The sequence below is a fragment of the Rhamphochromis sp. 'chilingali' genome, assembly GCF_963969265.1.
Source record: "Rhamphochromis sp. 'chilingali' genome assembly, chromosome: 8".
Classification (NCBI taxonomy): Eukaryota; Metazoa; Chordata; class Actinopteri; order Cichliformes; family Cichlidae; genus Rhamphochromis; species Rhamphochromis sp. 'chilingali'.
In genome coordinates, this window is record NC_137935.1 from 34,098,890 (window position 1) to 34,116,301 (window position 17,412).

A 17,412-nucleotide genomic window follows, 5' to 3' on the forward strand; every position below is an offset into this window, starting at 1 on the left:
GTGGCTACAGCGTAGACCCTTTTCCCAGTACACCAGCTTTGTTTTGTACTTTCTTCAACTTCTCAACTTTTCACCCCCCCAACAGACATGCTCACATCTCACGAGAAAAACAAAAAGTCAAAGGTTTTTCTGATTTCCTTCAGCTCCCAGCTTCCTCTCCCAATGGATACACACTCAGCGTAATTTCCATCTGACTTTTTTTTTTTTCCTTCTTCTCCCTATTCTCATTAGCGCTTCCAAAATTTCCATCTCAATCAATGAATACGTTTCTGGGAAGAAACGATGAAAAGATGTATTTGTGTACAAATAAAAGTGATTCAAACCTCAAAAAAACAGGATATAAGTGGTTGTTGACTATACATGAGCTGCAAGAGAGCAATTCCTGAAGACAAAAGAAGAAAAAAAAACCTGAACTTTTTAACTGCCCAAATAACAGAGGGACAAAAAGTTAGAAACTAACTAACAACTAATAGCTCTATGTTGAGCCTATGTGCTCCATAAAAAGTAATTAAAAAGAAAAAAGCTGCAGGCTTCAGCATCCCAAAAATCCACCAACCCTGCTGGAAATAAGTTCCAGCTCTGGTCTTCACCCTCAAATATTCTTTTTGTTCTTCCTTCCCCATTTCTCTTGATCATTACCCTTTCTTTCAGGCCTTCTGCTCTCTTTTTTTGTTACTTCAAACTCAAACAGCTTGAAAAAAAAAAAAAAAAAAAAAAAAAAAGAAATGTCAGCACCCCCTCCTTCCGCTGTGTTCGTAATCTCTTAGCTTTTGTTTAGTTTTATTTCCTGCACTTTTCCCTGACCTGGGGATTTTGCAAGGGTTGGCTCAAGATATTGCAAAGTTGCTTTTGTGAACCGTTCTGAGCAACTGAAACTGCCCTCCATAAATTCCCTGCCTACACTGAAAGACCCATACATACTATGCATTAATTTGCATCTTAGAGTAAATAGACTTAAATCTCACAAATCCATGTGCCAGTAATTACAAATTTAATTGCAGATCCACCAACTCTAGATTGCATAAGTTACATTCATACAGTTGCATTTTGAGTCTATACTCACATATAGTGGGCATTTAGTTCTGGATGAGAAATTCATGTATATACTTTAAACTAACTCGCTATTGTTTGCTTGTCATTCCTAAACTCCAACTAAAATCCCCCTCTAGAACTCAAATTTTCAATTTTCTGATTCCATCTTAATGTCATAGCAGTTGGTACGTCTAACCAGAAATGCATCTATTAGGTCTCCTTCAGAAACACAATAGTAACTTTAAGGGGGTTCATTTATATTTTCATATCTATTTAGCTTTGAGTGCCCACATTAACACAGATGCAGGTGCAAAAATGTTGAATCTTTTAGTTTTTGTAAAAATTTAGGAATACGCTTATTTATGTGCAACACGGCCCCAGAATTTTCGGATAAGTCGGATCAAGGGGGTATCTTGTAAAGTTCTTTTTTTTTTTTTTTTTAAAAAAAAAAAAAAAAAGAAAGAAAGAAAAAAAAAAAAAGATTCTCTCTTGTGTTACTGATCCTCTGCTGCAGCTCAGCAGGGGCACGGTCTGTGCCAACATACAGGGGTACACTAAGACTTTCACTATGTTTGTATAATTCAGCCACATATTTGTTTAAAATTTCAGATTCTTCATATAACAGCCAGCACAGATTTTGTCCCTCATCATTTCCGCTGTAAGCACTGTATAAGGTGGTCTTTCATGTGAACATCACACGTTTTGTTCAAACGTTTGATCAGTTTGATCGGTTTTCATAATCTCGGGAATTAAAAATGTACTAACGCTATGCTAATTAATTCAGGTATGTATGTATTTGGTTAAGTAGCAACCAAGGCTTATTGTCTATTTGGTACAATTCTAGCAAGTACTTGGAAAAGAGAGTTTTTCATCTAGTGTATATCTGGCATTCTGATCAGGCCTATTCTAAAATTTTATTTTGATTTCACTTCTGTTTTTTACCTAGATAGCAAATGTTTAAACTACAGTTCTATCAATGAAATGAAAATACAATTTCAATCTCAAGAATAAGAAACATTTTATACAAATTCCACAATCATATATATTTGTACATTTCACAGGTCAGCTGAGTATAGAATGGATTGTCAGATTAGAATTAAATAGATGTTGGCCTTGGATGCACACCAGCACATAATACCCTCAGAGGGTCTCCAGTATCCCTTTTTCAACCCTGGCCTCTCTAAGAGGTGCTCCCGTGTATTGACACTGAAAGACCACACAGTAGCAATCTCCAGCATTGCTTCTTTGACCCTGGGCAAAAGTGACAAAAACACAAACTGGGTTGGAAAAGGATATTAACAGCAAATTATACTGCAAAAATTAATTAAGCTGCTCCAATAATTATCACTTTGGCTTTTTTTTTTTTTTTAATTTTCACTCCCCCAACCCCAACCAGTTGCAGCAGATGGCTGTCCTTTCCTGCGCCTGGTTCTGTCGGAGGTTTCTTCCCTTTAGAAGGGAGCTTTTCCTCCCCACAGTTACTAAATGCCTGCTCACAGGGAATAGTCTGATTGTTGGGCAAACTAGTAATTCTTGTGAAAATTAAAAAAATAGCCTTAAATAAATAACAACCAAAACAACAAATGAATATGGTCTTGAACTTGGATACAGTTTTGCTTAAGAACTGCGTCAAGTTCTTACCAATCACCAGTCACTGAGATTTAAACTTAACAGAGGTTTTCAGTAGATGCAACCATGGTATTAATTTGAAAATTCTACGCAATCACAAACTTGGGTGTCCACAGCGCCCCACCATTCAAACACGTCAATCAAACAAATTGAGGGAAAACTGATTAAACAGTTTGCAACATTCCTGCACATAAATATGCCTTTGATCTTCTAAAAATAAGCTTTTACTGACCATCAGTCATAGCATTGGTTCAGGCAGGCTCAGCCACAATCATGGCCAGTGAGCTCATTGCCTGTGCCATTTGATACTCTTCTAAACATCCAAATGGCAATTCTTACATTGGGAAAGGCATTAAAACTGATTTAGCCAGCCCACAGGTGCAACCATCCTGCAAGCGGCTTTGTAACCCACCTTCACCCTGTCAGCCACAGCAGAAAATTAAGCATCACTCCTGGTCTCATGTTCTGTGCTGAGACAACAGTTCATCCAATCCAAGAAACAACACCAAATGACAAACATTGTAGCTGTTTACTATCACCAGGGGGCAGTGACACAGACAACCAGTCTGTGGACTACTGCTTGTGCCACTTTTGATCGTTCATTCAGTCGTGGAAATGAGTGAAGTTAACATAAAAGAACTGAAACGGGATGTGCCCACTAAAAACTTGGTTTTCGTTCCCGAAGGTGGGCCACCAGGCTGTGCTTTTCATGCTGTTGTTGTTTTTTATCTTTGATTTTTTTGTGCTTCTGTTTTCTGTTTATCGTTTAGTTTTCAACCACACAGGGAATCAATGTCGAGCTGTGTGTTGCTGGTTTACGTGGACTAATACACACGCAAATGGCTGCAAGTCCTGCATTAGGAAGGTAAGCGAATGTTTTTGATTGCCAATGCTGAAATCCAGTGCTCCAGCACACAACTAAGTATAGTTTCAGGCTATGGAGCTGATATTTTTAATCCAACATAAGGACAGTGTTGGAAGATCCTTTCAGACAATTTACTTACTCACATTTCCAGCCACTGATTTGGTTGTACGCCTCATGAAAGTCAAAGAGGAAACCCTCAGCACATCACTAATTCGGGTATGTTGGTGCCAAAGCCCAGACTGTGGCTCTGAACTTTAACAACATTCAACAAAAACCCCTTTCTGATGTCTATCGGAGTCTCAGTGCTGTTCACAAATGGTACTGGAGACTGGAGATGATCGGTGTTTGACGGCATACAGTCTGTTCTTCAAAGAGCATTAAACTGGAGTCTTTGCCAGCAACGATGAGATCATATGATGCGTAAGTATACAATTTTCCCACAATATTTATGAGAATGGTGAACTACCCTCATACCTTTTTTTTTTTCCATGTGCAACCAACTAATGTAAAAAGTCAATAATAAATATCATATAAAGTGAATATGTAGTGCTTTTTGGCTTGGCTTAACTGCTGAGTACATTCACCAGTAAGGTAGGGTATGCATACAGCCCGAAAGGAGAATCCCAGCTAAAGCTTTAATGGGAATATCAAGATCACATCTGGATTATGGCATCAGGACAGTTCAGACCAACAATGTGAGATTTTAGCTTGAAAATAAAGGTAAAATATTAAAATGATTACAATAAAGTAACAGTGGATGTTTAAGATTATATAAAAGATGACTTTTTTGTGTTATATTAATAAGTGTTAGCCTTACCTCATAGATTCCTCCAAACAGAGACATAAACTTGCTGAGGAGAGCTGCACACAGACTGGCGATGTGCACAAAGGGACCCTGACAGGAGGAATAACGCAGACAGAAATCAGGTTAAAAAAAAAATTACAAATTAAGGAGCACTCTGGGCTCCTGTTTATTGTGAGTCAGTCACACAAGACAACACAACTCTTTGAAAACACATCAACAGGGAGAAAGTCAGCGGGAATATTAACATTCAGCGTATGAGGTTCAAAGTGGAACTAACAGGATTAAAAGTGAGAGCAGCAGAAAAGTGATGCTCAATTTAAAAGGCAGCGAGAGGCCTGCTCTGAATCTAAACGCTGGGTGTTGCTGCAGTGCTGTGTAACCAGAAGGGCCTGAGGGCTGTTTGTGTGCACAAGTGTTAGGAAACAGTGTTTTCCTGCAAGAATGTCTTCAGGCAAGGCTGTCTTTTGTAGGTGTAGGAAAAATCGTAAGTAAGTAAAATTTTATTTCTATAGCACCTTTCAAGACAAAGATCACAAAGTGCTTCACGAAGAAGTACCAGAGCATTTAAAACAAAACAAACAAAAAGTTAACCAAATGCATTTCCAAAAAGCTGAGTTGACACCTGATCTGTTTTTGCTACAAAAAACCTGAAAAATACTCAGCGATATAAACAACATCTGCATCGTGAAGTAAAGGGATGTAAATATTCCCAGAAAAACAGTCTTCTCTCTCCCAGCTGGATCAGAAAACATCCCTGTACCTTCCTACTTTCCGTTACCTGAACCCAAGGGATGATGCAGGGATGTGAATGAGCAGCCAAAGGTTCATGTGCTGTAGTATGTGAATATACAGAGAGATTTAAGGCAAGTCGTTTCACAACACATCCTACCACTGTTCAGACACCTTACTGTGACCTACGTGGGTTTCTGACAACCAGTAATGATTTGAGTGGAAGCTCGTCTTCTGAAGCGATGCTTAATGTTTATTTTGAATGTTGTAAAAGCCGGCATTCAAAGCTGAAAGGGCCCAGCTGCTAGCGAAGGCTCTGTATCACAACACAAAGGTTTAATGCTGTGAATCACTGAAACTGTGCTAGTAAACATCAAAAGCAGAATGTGGGTCAGCGCTTGGGTTTCGCTGAAAAGTAAAAAGAGAAACTAGATTGTGTCTCATAAAGGTAGCGATAAAGACATGGCTGTCTGTTTCTGTCCTACAAAAAAAAACATACTAACTGTACTTCTGTTCAAAACAAATTTGACATCTTAACCTATCTTACTAGAAACTGTTAGTCTTCACTCTGTGCAAACATACATATAATACATGTATTTGTCCACCAAGCTTTCTTGTCATTTCTTTAAGCGGTCTTCAGGAATAGTTCTCCAGGCTTCTTGAATGACAATCAAAGCTCTTCTTTAAATGCTGGGTGACTTTTATTTCACTCTCTCTGAAGATGATCCCTCACTGCTTCAATAATGTTGAGGTATAAGCTGTGAGGACTCCACCAAATGTCAAAATCCCCAAGATCACTGGCTGCAATGCAGCCCCTAACCATAACAGACCAATTACCACTGACTTTCAGTTAAGTTCTTGCTAAATCTGGCATATGTCAGCCTTTTCTCTCTGTTTCCCTTCTTTAAGAATAGCCTCTTGACTGCCACTCTTCTACTGAGACCACTTCAGATGAGGCTTCAGTGAATGTTAGTTGGATCAATTGAAGGGCCAGATGCATCTCTCAGGTCCTGTGTCAGAGGATTTTTTCCTATGTCTTAAGACATGACTTTCAGATACTGTTTATCAGGTAGTTTTGTTAGGCCTGCCATTTCTTTTGTCCTTCACCAATTTTTTAAGGACACACTGCACACCATGCTTTAGAAATTACCTGGAGCAAAAATTATATTTTATGTCTGACAAACTGTGTTACCTTTGGCATTTTTCATAGATTCGACTAAAGAAATGGGAACAAATTAAATGTTTTTGTGGCAGGCTACTAGTAATAAAGTGCCAACACACACATACAGTTATGTCATGTCTGTTATGTGTAGACAGAACACTAGTTTATCCCTTGGGTTAAGAGCATTTTTTTTTATTGAATGATTCATAAGTCAGCAGCTTAGCAATCAAAAAAAATATTCCTATGAAAATAGTCCATTATCAGGACTGGAAAGAAAATGAGTGAAAAACCAGCGAATTTCCAAAGATAATATTTGAAAGATCGTCAGAAAGCTAGAGAACTATTGCTTATGACCACTTTAAAAATTATAAGAATGTTTAGCTCCTTGGAAGCAAAATATAAAGAAATGAGAGGTAGCTCAAGACTTTTACACAATGCTGTATGACCAGTTCCACAAAACAATAGTAACAACCTACAGAAACTGTAATAGCATGGAATTTCCAACGAGAGCAGGTTTTTCCTCATGCAGAATATTATTAGTACTTCTCTGAACTCTTAAGGTAAGACTTTTAGTCTATAAATTATCAACAGCTAAAGTGATAACTGACCATAGTTAAAGCAATAGTTAACAACTTACTTTTTCCAGTTTATAGAAATAGAAAGCTCAATTTTGCTCTAAACCCTTAAGAATTAATTTGTTATACAACTGAAACAACAAACAAAAGTAAAGCCAATACCAAAATTATATTGGAGAGAAACCTAACACCAGACAGAATAGTCTTGCTAAAAGCTAACTAGCCCAGTTTAGTAAACTACCAGTAACTACAATCTCGGCCAGATTAATGAGATATTGTTTTACCTTTTAGAAGTAAAAATGTATTCCACCTTTTATTTTTTATTCCACCTTATAATTTGCCTAAGTAGGTATAGAAATGTTTTAAAATGGCCTATTTTTTAAATTAAAATGTTAGCTTAGCTAGGAGCCTTTAAAGCAGAGGTCCCCAACCCCCGGGCCTCGGACCGGTACCGGTCCATGAGTCGTTTGGTACCGGGCTGCAAGACTTGAGGCTCAAGTGTGAAATGTATGGTTTTCAGGGTGTTTATCGGTTTTCAGCGTTATTTTGTTATCGTTTTTATCGTTAACTTGGTTTTCCTGGGTCTTCACGTGTGTTATGAATAAATCTTCTTTTCAGTGCCGGTACTGGTTTTATTTTGTTGTATTTATCCGCGACACCTTAAAGGCCGGTCCGTGAAAATATTGTCGGGCATAAACTGGTCCGTGACGCAAAAAAGGTTGGGGACCGCTGCTTTAAAGTACAAAGTCCTTATTCTCAACTTCTCTGTTAGTATTGTTAATGCAGGCAGACACAAAAGCTCAAAAGCATATTCCCATTCAGAAAGCTACTTGTATTCATTTGTATGTACACACCATGCAGTACATGTACATTTAGAGTGAGTGAAGCAGATTTGTTTTACCTCTTTGCCTAGTGGCATGCCACTGCCCAGGGCACAGGTGAGGCCGATGACTTTGGCCACAAAAGTTTTGAAGGTGAGGTATTCTTTTAGGACGACTCCACGCAGGATGGTCTTCATTTCTGGAATACCTGAACCTGTAATAGGACAACAGTGGGCACGTATAGCTGATTGTTTTAAATCGAACATCATTTTTCAAGCTGTTATCATTCACAACTAAATCTCTAAGAAGAAATCCAACTATTTGATAAGAATTTAATAATCATATTAATTAAGATGAACAAGATTTTGATCCAATAAATTCTGATCAGTGCATGACATCACATCTGTGTTTTTTCTACCTCACACAAAAAAAGATCTCACCATGTTCCATCCTATAAGAGGGCACAACTTCTAAAGCTGCAACTTGTATGAATTTGGGTGCCAATTATAGCCTGACCATTATTATCAGACTATTATGTTAGCAACAGTCACTAATGTTCAGTCTATCAAATCACAACATGCTTATACCATTATTTATGTAGTAGGGGTAGTACACTGTGTTTTGAAGGAATGTTTTTTTAGTAAAACTACTGGTGATATTGTGTCGCTATCATTAAATTTCTAGTATTTGTTGTCAATCACTATATCATTCTAGTTCAGATTTGACCCACATGTGGACTAAAATAGTTCCATCTCACCTTTTGGTTTTTCACCCTAGTGATAGCCTTCACTTGCATCAACATTTCTTTGTATCTCATATTCAGATTTCCAGTGAACAGCTTCAAAACACAGGTTTAACACCCTGGATCTTTTGTCATGGAATAACAAGTGAACAGGCCTCGCCTGGCAATGAAAGTCTTTGATAGTCACTTGCCCAATTACTTTTGACATTCTAAACAATGGTGTTTATAAAAATGAATGCAATACATTCACTCCCTTGATTTAAATCTTATAGTCTGCACTTCAGCCACATTGACTGTTTGATTTAAAATCCTTGCTGTTGTTTATTTTTGGCCCTGCAAAATTAATTGATTATTTTGTGGATACTCACTCACAAGGTCTAAATTGGTTAAATGCAAGTGGTTAGCAAACCAGTATTATTTTATACGTATCATACCAACAGCCTGTGGAGCAAGGATCTGAGTGAAGCCTGCGGAAAAGGTGATGAGGACAACGGGGTAGGTGACCCAGGCCAGGTACTGCAGGAACACATTACTGTCCAGACCACCGTACATCCACTTCTGTGCTGTGGACACAAACCAGGACAGACGTGTAAAGCCACCATCCACTGAATACAGCATTGCAGACACACTCCACAGGAAACAATGTGTTCATTTCGAATACAGTCAAAGATAAAACTTCACAAGAACAAACTGATGAACACACACAAGCCCACAGTCAATGCACAACCAGGAGAGCGGCTGTATAAATATTTTTAAAGACATGAAAGATGTGTAGCTGTGTGGTTTTTCTCTGCACAGGACAGGTAGTTAGTCATGTTCTGGATCCAATTACGAGAACTGTACAGCATAACTGGAATTGACAAGACTAGGTTAGCATCCTCTTGAGAGCGTCTCACACAGACACACACACACACACACACACACACACACACACACACACACACACACACACACACACTTTGAGAAATCCATTTGAATTAGATGCAGTCCTGTGAGGTTTCTGATCAGCTCTCGCAACTTTCTTCAATCGTTTTAAAGTGACTTCCTTCCTCTTCCTGGACTGTACTGTTTACTTAGTGATTAATCCCTCACCCTCGTCATCTTTTTTCTCTGTTTCTAAATCTACCTCCATGTTTGATGATAGATGTCATAAGAGGCCTTCCATTCATCCTTGCTGCCATCCTTTGATCAACCTTGAATCCCCAGTTATCCCTCCACCACTCTCTCGGCTTCCTTTTTTTTTTTTTTTTTTTTTTTTTTTTTTTACTCACTTCTCTCTTACCCCCAAACTTTTGCCTGCTACACCTCCTTGGTTTTACTCCTCTAAAGACGTTTCACACATCACAAGCTGCACATTATTATCATCTGCATTCGTTTCCAACAGGGCTCAATCCTCAGTAAAATCTTTCTATTTACAAGGTCCTGTAGGGACAGATCAATAAAACCATTCCTAATTAATTACCACATTATGCAGATGTCTGGATAAAGCTCTGGAAAGAGTTTCACTCTGCAAAACTCATCACAAGAAAAAAAGCTTAATGTCTTGTATTTGTCTCCATCTATATAAAGCAGAACCCTGTCACATTGAAAAAGTAATATACTCTTATTTTAATTTTTATAGCCCTTCCTGTTGTGTTTTTCCATTTCCTTGGAGGAATAACCAGGTCACCGTTTCGGCGGTCCTTGAGCTGCCTCTCCAAAAAGTCTGTTGTCTTGCAGTCCACTGTTGTGGTCTACAGCCGGTTGGAGATGTCCTTGTTCTGCTTTAAACGCCGACTGCAGTTCTGCTGCATAAACTCCACAAAGGTGTAGAGCTGAACAAAGACTAAATTGACAACTGCTCTCTAATGTGGTGGAGCTGATCTCAAATAGCAGGATAAAAGACTAACTGGAGAGGCTGCTGATTTCGGCCTGATTTACTTGCAGAACCACCTAGAACTCCCACAGCTTCCACCAAACAGTTCTGCAAGTTATGCTGTTAATTAAGCAAAACTTGCTGTCCAACTGGAAGAAGGTCCAGCACCAAGTCATCAGGTGTTTTAAAGCTTTTTTTTTTCCCCCCATTATTTTCAGCCCCTTAAGTACCATTTATTGCCATTCTCTACCAGGCATTTATCAAATGGCACCTTCCTGAATTTAAAATCTTCCCAACCACTGGTACATCTAAAAGGTCTTTCTCCTGATTACATTTCCTTGGGAAAAATTTGGCATTAAAAAAAAATGGATGGGAGAATTACACCAGAATATAAGTTGAGTGAGGCTTTATTTTTGCCATATGGAAATAATTTATTTTCTCCATTTCTAAAGCACTTAATTGACTAATTCCTTATATCATGCTAGTTCAAATTCTTATTTTCCCTTCGTTTACACTTCATGTTTGTACACATGGGTAAAAGTGTTATCTGAAAATATAGACTCAATATATTTTCCCATCTCTGCTATCTCACCCCTTTACCACCTCCCCCTTCCCACTAACTTCTCTCTCTTCCCACTCTAATCCCAATATAAAACAGTCTGTACATTATTTGCTTGTGTTACTATTGGCACTCTCCATTCTCAAACCCACAGGTGAAAAATGCAGTCCCTTGCTTGCTTACCTTGTAGGCAGATGGCGATGCAGAAGTCCACCACCCAGCTGACCAGGGCCATGAGGAGTCCCAGCAGGATGAGGAAGATCCAGTCCTCGCCGACACGCGAGATCAGGAACTTCTGACAGCGAACCGTGCAGACTAGAGGGACGGCAGGAAACAAGGTAACATATTAGGACTACATCACCCAGAGATTGGCACTAACACTTGGACGGGGCAAACAGAATCTTTTCAAAATTAGCCAATAATAGCTGTGTTTCCATCCAACAGTTTCTGAAATATTGAGCACCAGTAAACATGCTGTCTGCTCAGAAAACTACTTCATCCTAAATGCTACAACACTTTAGTGGTGAGTGATTTAAAAAAAAACAAATCTAAAAAAAACAAAAAGGCAAAAGTTCATCAGTTTCCTAAATTTAAGATCCATATAAAGTCCAGCCAGAGTCCAGCAACAAGCAAGCCATGGGAAACACTGTCTTTTGAAGTAGGTGAATTGCTTTTTGACACAATTTAGAATTTTTCTTCGTAAAACTATGAAAATATAAAATAGAGGACCACTTCTTCAGGGGCTCCATGAGAAACTGTTTGCACGTTAGATTGCTCATGGAGACATGCGCTTCTGATAAATTCTTTAATTAGATTTCAAGGCTGTAAGGTTTTCAAACTTGTGAAAAGTCAATTCATGGGCAGACATCTTAAATTCTAGACAAATGAGATGTTCTATTCTGAATAGACTTTTGTCTTTGTGGTGCAACTTAATAACAAATACCTTTTATGACAGTGAAAGGTAAAGAAAACCAAAGAGTAATCTTCGACTTCTTTGCATTGACTTGAGTTTTTAGATCTGAAAACCATTTCCTTTTTAAATAAAAAACTGGGATGGAAACTCAGCTAGCTGAGACGTGGAAGCCACATGTTGGAAATGTTACATGGGATGAGAATAAATCTGTCACTGTTACCACTGGCAGCCATGTATAGCAGAGGTTACAACGTCACATTCAACCCGTGTCCAGAATACGATTTCATACACAACGTGGCGAGATGATAAAGACAAATGAGACTACACTGATCAATGAATATTAAATGCACAACAGAAATGTCACTGAAACAGAGGCACTAAGAAGCCAAAACACAAAGCACACACAAGGCAGGTTATGAGGCACAATCACATCCGCTTTACTTACCTAGAAGCAACGGGAAACTGAAATTCACGGCTAATATACTGTATAATCCTCAGTGTGAGCCATGCATACACTTCTAGTAATTATGACTAATTGCTGGAACCAAACATTAGTTTGACAGTGACTCATTAGGATGTTCACGCACACACCATAATTCATACAGCCTCTTGTTCACGCCACATCTCCCCCGCCACCCTTTTTCCAAACCTGTCCTCTGTTCCCCATTTCTCCTCTGCAGGGGAAAGACACTTGGGTGCACTGGGTCCTTTTTACGCTTCAGCATGTAGAACAAATGTTCATGTAACACTCCAAATACTTGGACTTTTTTTATTTTAATAGTTGACCTTTATCGCATTCAACTTTTTTTAATATTTCTGCATGGACATGAATTCCCCAACCTTTATTTAATTTAAAACCTGACATGTTAGGCCATGGTTCTCTATCCTTCATATCTCTTATTACATCTGCCCTCCATTGACTTCTGGTGATCTGTCAATATGGAACAAATAAAGAAGAATGACTGTTATTCCTTAGATTGCAAACATGTTTGTCTTTCATCAAATAAAGGTTAAAAAATTCGATAGAATCGTCAGAGCAGCGTTTACTTCCTTTATCCATCTATACAGGCCACCTACTGATCTTTATTTAATCCATGACATATGAGAAATATTTATTTTTAAAGAAAAAAAGAAAGAAAGAAAAACCACACACACACAAATTGTATAAATTCTTCAATAACTGAAACAAGGGGTCATATCCCACAGTAACTGTGTGACAAAGTTCAGGTCATTTCTTGATTCAGATACGTTTTTGTTGGAGTGGAACGTGAAGACTTCATGCCCTCATGCATTCAGTGACTTTTGTCATTTACAAGGGTCCAAATAAGGCCCAGACTCCACATACTTAGTGACATAAAACAAATACACATGTATATCTTTTGGCATTTACAATATGTACTGCAATCTCTTGTCTGCTGTCACACATGTGGACACCGACACAAAACAACTGCTGGCAAACAGAAAAAGAAACTTCTACAATCACCACACTTGGATCGTTCTTTCACTTTAGTGGCATGCAAGTTTTACCAAATCAAAACAAGTTAAAAGTATTTTAGTTTAACAGATGAGCGTTCTGGATTCATGAAACATAGCAAACCTGGCTTTTATAATGGCCTAAATTATTTGAGGCATGGACTACACTGACTCAAAAAAAACCATCTCCATGCAGATGGGTTCACATTTCTCGAACAGCAGAAGACAGATCCGCTTTACAGGATGGAACCCGTCATAAATCTTTTCTTCCCCCTCAATTTCCACCATAAGTTTTGACTGGGACTGATTCACTGAATTGATTTGTTTTTATAAATAAAACCTCTCAAACTCTTTGCTCTGTGGCAAGATGTATTATCATACTAAAAAAGTGACTTCATTGTCACCAAAACTACTTTGTATTGATAGAATATATATAGTACAATAAAACTGCAGTTGTATTGTACTTTCTGTTATTTTTGGAAACAAGTAACAGAAGGTGTTTTTAGGGATAAGTGCTAGCTGTAGCATCTCAGCAATGTTTTTATTAATCCTAACTTTCGAATCCCCTTGCCCTGTAGATCTGTGGGAGTAGAAATCCTGCAAAAGCCACTGAGAAACCAACCTAAAAACAAACAAACAACCATTCAGTTTCCTGTAGAGGTTTGTGTGACATCTCTGTGATGGACACGGGAAATGGAGAAAGAGTCAGACAGGACAGGAGGGGAATAAGAGATGCTGCTGGGACTGAGAAAAGGATGCATGCAGAACACACCCAAGTCGCACTTCAGCTCACATACATCCACGCATCCCCCAATCAACACCTTAAGGAGCAGCCTAACACGCACATGCAGGTGAAAGCTGTGACAAACACAGAACGCACATACACAAAGACACACTCTGCTTTCCATCACTTCAGTCAGTTATATGACAAATCTGAGAAACAGACTTTGTACATGTGTATATTTAGATATACGTGTTATCAGAGCATGTGTGTGTCTGTGTGTGTGGGTGAGGTGTCTGCGTCATCTCACCCACGGGCCGTCTGTGTTCTTGGACCCCTTCTGCCATCTAGACACTAACACTCATTTACATTGACTAGAGTGTGTCTGTGTGTCTCAGGGTGTGTGTGTGTGTGTGTGTGTGTGTGTGTGTGTGTGTGTGTGTGTGTGTGTGTGTGTGTGTGTGTGTGTGTGTGTGTGTGTGTGTGTACGAGCATTTAGCCTAAAGTTTAATCTTGCCTTTTTGGAGATGTAATTTAGTTAGCTCAGCCTGTGCTGGTATTGCTTAATAGCTTTTTCTGCAATGCGCACACAAGCACAGATCCTGCAGACTGGTTACTGAGTGTATTCTCTGTGGCATGCAATAAGCAGCATGCTAGTTCCCAATCACTGTCACTGCCTTCCCCACTCACACCCTGCAACCCCAGCCCCCTTCATCCTTAACCTCCTCCTCCTGCAGCTGCTTTCTACTAATCACATTCAACCTGTAGCTTTACCTCTCATCTCCTGCTCTCCCTCACAAAGCCTTATCTCCTGCCTTCCACTCCTTTCCACACTGCCCCCCACCCCCGACACACATGCTTTCTTCCCTCTCCCTGTTTTTCATTCTCACTTGCTCACTCTGTCCTCAGCAAAAACCATGATGCCCACATACCTGCTGAGACCAATTTAGGTTGCCTTGGAGACACAGTGCATCTAGTTCATAGCTCTGGCATTAAGATACTGTATGCGCACACGCTTGTGTTTACTTTGTTGCAACATGTTATGGAGATGCCATAATAGCAAATTAAAAGAAAAGACTAAAGGGTCAAGAATGTACCCCAGCCAATAATAAGGCTGGGGTATATAAAAGAGGGATATTTAAAAAGCCAGTGTGAGAGACATTTGGTCTCTTATTGGACAAATTCCAAATAAATGACGTTTCACAAAATCCAAAGAAAGACAATCAAACAAAATGTCAAAAACTGCAGGTCCATGACTGGCACACATGGCTCACAGGTACATTCTGTAAATTGCTGTTTGAAACCATCCAAATCAACAAAAGCTATCAACAGAATATAAACAAATAGCTTCTAGGACTTCATGTGTTAAAATAACAGATTGTGTTGGGACCAGAACTGTACTGTACCTATACTTTTATGTAATACACCTTTGGACCACATGCTATGGTGCAAAGTCTATGGTAGAAAGCTAAGAAAAGAAATATAAACTGTTTCAACACAGCCCTTAGTAAAACTCTGCCCCCTGGTGTTTAAAAAGTTACATTTTACAGAGCGTAATTACAAAAAGGTATTTTTAACCCTTAAAGTTGGAGGCTGATGACTTTTGAATATTTTCACACAATTATCTTAGAAATAACTTTGCTGTATGGTAATGAACTCTCAACAGGTTTGTGTTACAGTTTTAGTGAGTAACATTTTATTGGTCTCTGTATACATTAGCATTAGTGTTGTGCATTGTTCCCATGATCTATGCACGCAGCTTGCTAGAATTAGTTCATTAACACTCCGACCTGTCATCTAAATACAGATGGCTTAAAATGAGGCATCCAAAAACTATATCGACCTTTTCTATGTAGTCTATGAAACCAAATTAGCCATGTAAGTGGGCAGCATGGTGTTGGAAATCTTATAGTTCGGAGTTTGATTCGTTGCCTCGGGGACAGAGCAGCTGATTCCACTATGAATTATGCATCGTTTCAAAGAGTGCTTGAAGATAATGCGAGGCCATCTGTTTGAAAGCTGTAGTCAAACCAGATAATGACACTAAGTACACTAGTGTTTCCACCATGGAGAGCCCCAAAAAGAAGAAACAGAATGGCACGGGATGTGAAACAGGCAGTACATGTATCTTCAGTTATCTTGCAACTGATTAAGGTTTGCATAGAAGAGTAGTTTCAGCACATCAAAGTCTGAGATTTTTTGGAGAACTCACTTTTGACAGTTCAATAGCTGTGATGTGGACTGTGCAGTTATTTTTTCCTATTAAGAATTTCATACCAATTGATATTTTTATTGAAAAATAATGACATAAAGCTACTTTCCCTTTTAATTCTGCCGTTCAGGCACAGCACATTTATCTGTAGCCAGTAGGAGTTGCTATAAGACATGAATCACTTGTGCAAATTGTCACTCATAATTACAAATGATTAGTAGCAGTATCAGTATATCTCTGCCATGTTTTTTCTAAACAATTTAGCACCATAAAATATACTTTCAGAAATTTTCCATTATTTTTTCTATGTTTGTTTCCAAAAAATATTTTTTGTTGAAGCCTTCTCTAAATTTAATGGAAATGAAAAAGGTACCTGTAATTTAGGACTAACTACAAGAGTTAATTGAAGAAACGGATTGGGTACTCTTTTCAATAATTTAAACAAATATTTTGCAGACTGAAAATTCAACTGACCTGGGAAATACCGTTGAAGTTATTTGACATCTTTTAAAGATCTCAATTTTTCCATTTTCTTAATTTTTTTTTACTTTTTAAATAATAAATGAAATATAGTATATATAGTCATTTACTTGAATGTATTGATATGAGGATGGGCACAGATATGAAACAGTCTATGCAGTGACTGTACAGCCAGAGCCGTTGCTGTTCTGCCTGAAAATGTTACAAAACTCTACTGTATGAGTGTTTTCTTCCATAAGAAACGCCCACACACTTGCATGAAACGTGTAATAAGGATAAATTAATCAAACCACTCTCTCAGATGATACCAACAAAGCAATATGAAATATGTTATATTAGGAAAAACAACACATTGCTCCATCTCTGGTGTTATTATGTGGAAAATGAGGGCAGGAAGCAGGAAGAATGAGTACATGCATCCAAGATGAAAATCACTGCAAGTGCAGAATCCCTGTGACTGCTACCAGATAAAACCCAATTATTCAAATCAGGCGCTCATTTGTTATGCAGGGTGACAGCTATATATGGGTGGAAAGGGTAAAAGAGCCTACTATTAATGCCTCAATTCTGCACAGTCATGGCAATGAGGCCTGTTCTCGTTTTGTGTGTGTATGTGCCCCCACATTCATTATGTAGCTTCATGCGTAAGGAGATATTCAATTAGAAATGCCTGGCTGTGTTTAAGACCACTGGCATAATTAGATTAAAATTAATATAGATAGAAAAATCTGACCATTCAGCTTTTTAAACGGAAACTTTTAAAGAGAGAAGGAGGAGTACGCTCAGTGGTAGAAATTAACTTCTTTAGCGGCAGAGGGGACTGGAAGGTGTGTGTGTGT

At 38.5% G+C, this 17,412-nt stretch overlaps 1 protein-coding gene across 2 annotated transcripts in view; it reads right to left on the reverse strand.

Annotated features, from left to right (window-relative positions):
• Window positions 1–17,412, reverse strand: part of LOC308401469 (chloride channel protein 2-like) — a 187,552-nt gene that overhangs the window by 82,209 nt on the left and 87,931 nt on the right. For both annotated transcript variants that reach the window (XM_080889686.1, XM_080889685.1), the window contains exons 3-6: window positions 10,958–11,089; window positions 8,795–8,923; window positions 7,699–7,832; window positions 4,344–4,421 (exon numbers count right to left, since the gene is read on the reverse strand). In XM_080889686.1, the coding sequence (XP_080745812.1) occupies window positions 4,344–4,421; window positions 7,699–7,832; window positions 8,795–8,923; window positions 10,958–11,089 (473 nt within the window). The remainder of the gene's footprint in view (window positions 1–4,343; window positions 4,422–7,698; window positions 7,833–8,794; window positions 8,924–10,957; window positions 11,090–17,412) is intronic.